The sequence below is a fragment of the Miscanthus floridulus genome, chromosome 19 (genome assembly GCF_019320115.1).
Source record: "Miscanthus floridulus cultivar M001 chromosome 19, ASM1932011v1, whole genome shotgun sequence".
NCBI classification, from domain to species: domain Eukaryota; kingdom Viridiplantae; phylum Streptophyta; class Magnoliopsida; order Poales; family Poaceae; genus Miscanthus; species Miscanthus floridulus.
Genome location: NC_089598.1, coordinates 58,545,254 through 58,547,375, shown reverse-complemented (window position 1 = coordinate 58,547,375; position 2,122 = coordinate 58,545,254). Strand labels below are relative to the sequence as shown.

The following is a 2,122-nucleotide window of genomic DNA, read 5'->3' as shown; positions in this document are numbered from 1 at the left end:
TTATATCCTAGCATAACCTTCATTCTTATCCTTTCTTTCTCATACCTGCCTGTTTGTCCCATAGGGTGCGACCTTGGGAGTCCGGGGCGTGGCCCGCAGGGCTCGACTACTCGTATCCATAGGGAAAGGCGGGGTGCGTTCGGTTGGGAGTAAGAACAAAGTTACGTAGGGTAATCAAAGACATGGAATGTGTTTCCGTTCGGGGACAAAGTTGTTTATTACGTGATAGTAAAAAGAAAATGGGAGGTAATCTTTATTATTGTTCCCTTATGGAGCCCCCAAGCGACTCGGGCTGAAAAGTGTTCGGGCCGGGGTGCTCTTATAGGAGCATGTGTTTATCTAAAAAAAGGGTGGTTAGACCAAGTTTAGGGGAAAAAATGATGTAGCTGTTCAATGTTCCATGTGTTGGTGAGAGCATTGTCGTTGTTGTCCTCCAGTCGGTAGGTGCCCGGTCGGATTACTTCGATCACTGTATAGGGCCCTTCCTATGGTGGAGAGAGCTTGTGTTTTTCCTTCGTTGATTGGGTCCTCCAGAGTATGAGATTGCCCTGATCTTCCTTTTGTGGTACCTGTAGAGGGTTTGTTGGTAGCGAGCGGAGCGGATGACGGTCGTTTTGCGGGCCTCTTCGAGTAGGTTGACCGCATCTTGTTGAGCCTCTATGGCTCGGTCGTGGTCGAAAGCCTTTACTCTTGGTGCACCATGGTCGAGGTCGGAGGGCAACACTGCCTCAGCTCCATAGGCCAGGAAGAAGGGTGTGAATCCCTTGGATCAGTTTGGGGTCGTTCTTAGGCTCTAGAGGATCGCTAGAACCTCTGCTACCCATCGCCCAGCGTACTTATTGAGTCAGTTGAAGATGCATGACTTAAGTCCTTGGAGGACCATGCCATTGGCACGTTCGACCTGACCGTTAGTTCATGGATGCCCGACCGAAGCCCAGTCGATCCTGATACCGTATCCGTCGCTGATACCGTATCCTTTGTCCCATGGTCAGTGATGATACAGTTAGGAACACCGAACTGGTAGATGATGTCAAGGAAGAATTTGACTATCTCCTCCGACCAGAAGTTGGTGATGGGTTTGGCCTCTATCCACTTGGTGAATTTGTCGACCGCTATGAGTAGGTAAGTGAAACCACCTGGGGCCTCTTTAAGGGGTCCTACCATATTGAGACCCCAGACCATGAACGGCTAGGGGATGGGGATGGTTTGGAGCTCTTGTGCCGGCAAATGGGTTTGTCGAGTGTGGAGCTAGCATCTTTCACACCTATGGATGATCTCCTCCACATCTCGTAGCGCGGTTGGCCAGTAAAAACCTTGGCGGAAGGCTTTTCCGACCAGCGACCTTAGGGCCGCGTGATGCCCGCAAATGCCAGCGTGGACCTTGAGGAGGAGCTGCCTCCCTTGGTCGGTAGGGATACACTTCATGAGTACTCCTGATGGGCTCCATTTGTAGAGCTCATCACCAAGCATGACGAAGGTCTTTGCACATCGAGCGATCCATCGAGCCTTAGTCCTTTTGGGTGGGAGAACCTCCTCGAGGAGGTAGGCGAGTAGTGGTACTCACTAGTCAGTTTGATCGAGTGTCAGTACGGCGACGTTCGTAGGTGACAAAGGTACTGGTGTCGGAGCCCCCAGGCGCAGGCTAGGCGTCAGGGTCAGAGCCCCCGAGCACTGGCTGGGCATCGGGGTGTGTCCAGGTCAGACCTTCTAGAATGCGGATGAACGACTCGTGGATGTCATTGACGAAGACCCCGCCTAGGGATGGATCCCACCTGGCAGCCAATTTCATGATGAAATCGGCAGCATCGTTGTCCCTTCAAGGGACATGATGCTGTTCGATCCCCTGGAATTTGTCCTTGTGCTTGCGCACCTCTTGGCAGTATGCTGTCATGAGGGGGCTTTTGCAGGAGGACTCCTTCATGACCTGATCAATGACTAGTTCCGAGTCACCATGGACGTAGAGTCGCGTAGCACCGAGTTCGATGGCAATGCGAAGCCCATTGATAAGTGACTCATATTCCGTGACATTGTTTGAAGCTAAGAAGTGGAGGCGGATGGTGTAGCGGAGCCTACTCCAGTCCGGGGAGATCAGAACCACTCTGGCCCCCGAGCCAAGCGCCAT

The 2,122-nt window shown here is 52.4% G+C and overlaps 1 protein-coding gene across 1 annotated transcript; it reads right to left on the bottom strand.

Annotated features, from left to right (window-relative positions):
- Nucleotides 1–1,816: 1,816 nt before the first annotated feature.
- Nucleotides 1,817–2,122, bottom strand: LOC136526089 (uncharacterized). The gene has a single exon (XM_066518861.1). It carries the CDS (start codon nucleotides 2,120–2,122, stop codon nucleotides 1,817–1,819), a length of 306 nt encoding a protein of 101 aa, XP_066374958.1.

Coding starts and splice junctions, on each gene's coding strand:
- LOC136526089 (XM_066518861.1), bottom strand. CDS start 2,122: ATGGCGCTTGGCTCGGGGGCCAGAGTGGTTCTGATCTCCCCGGACTGG.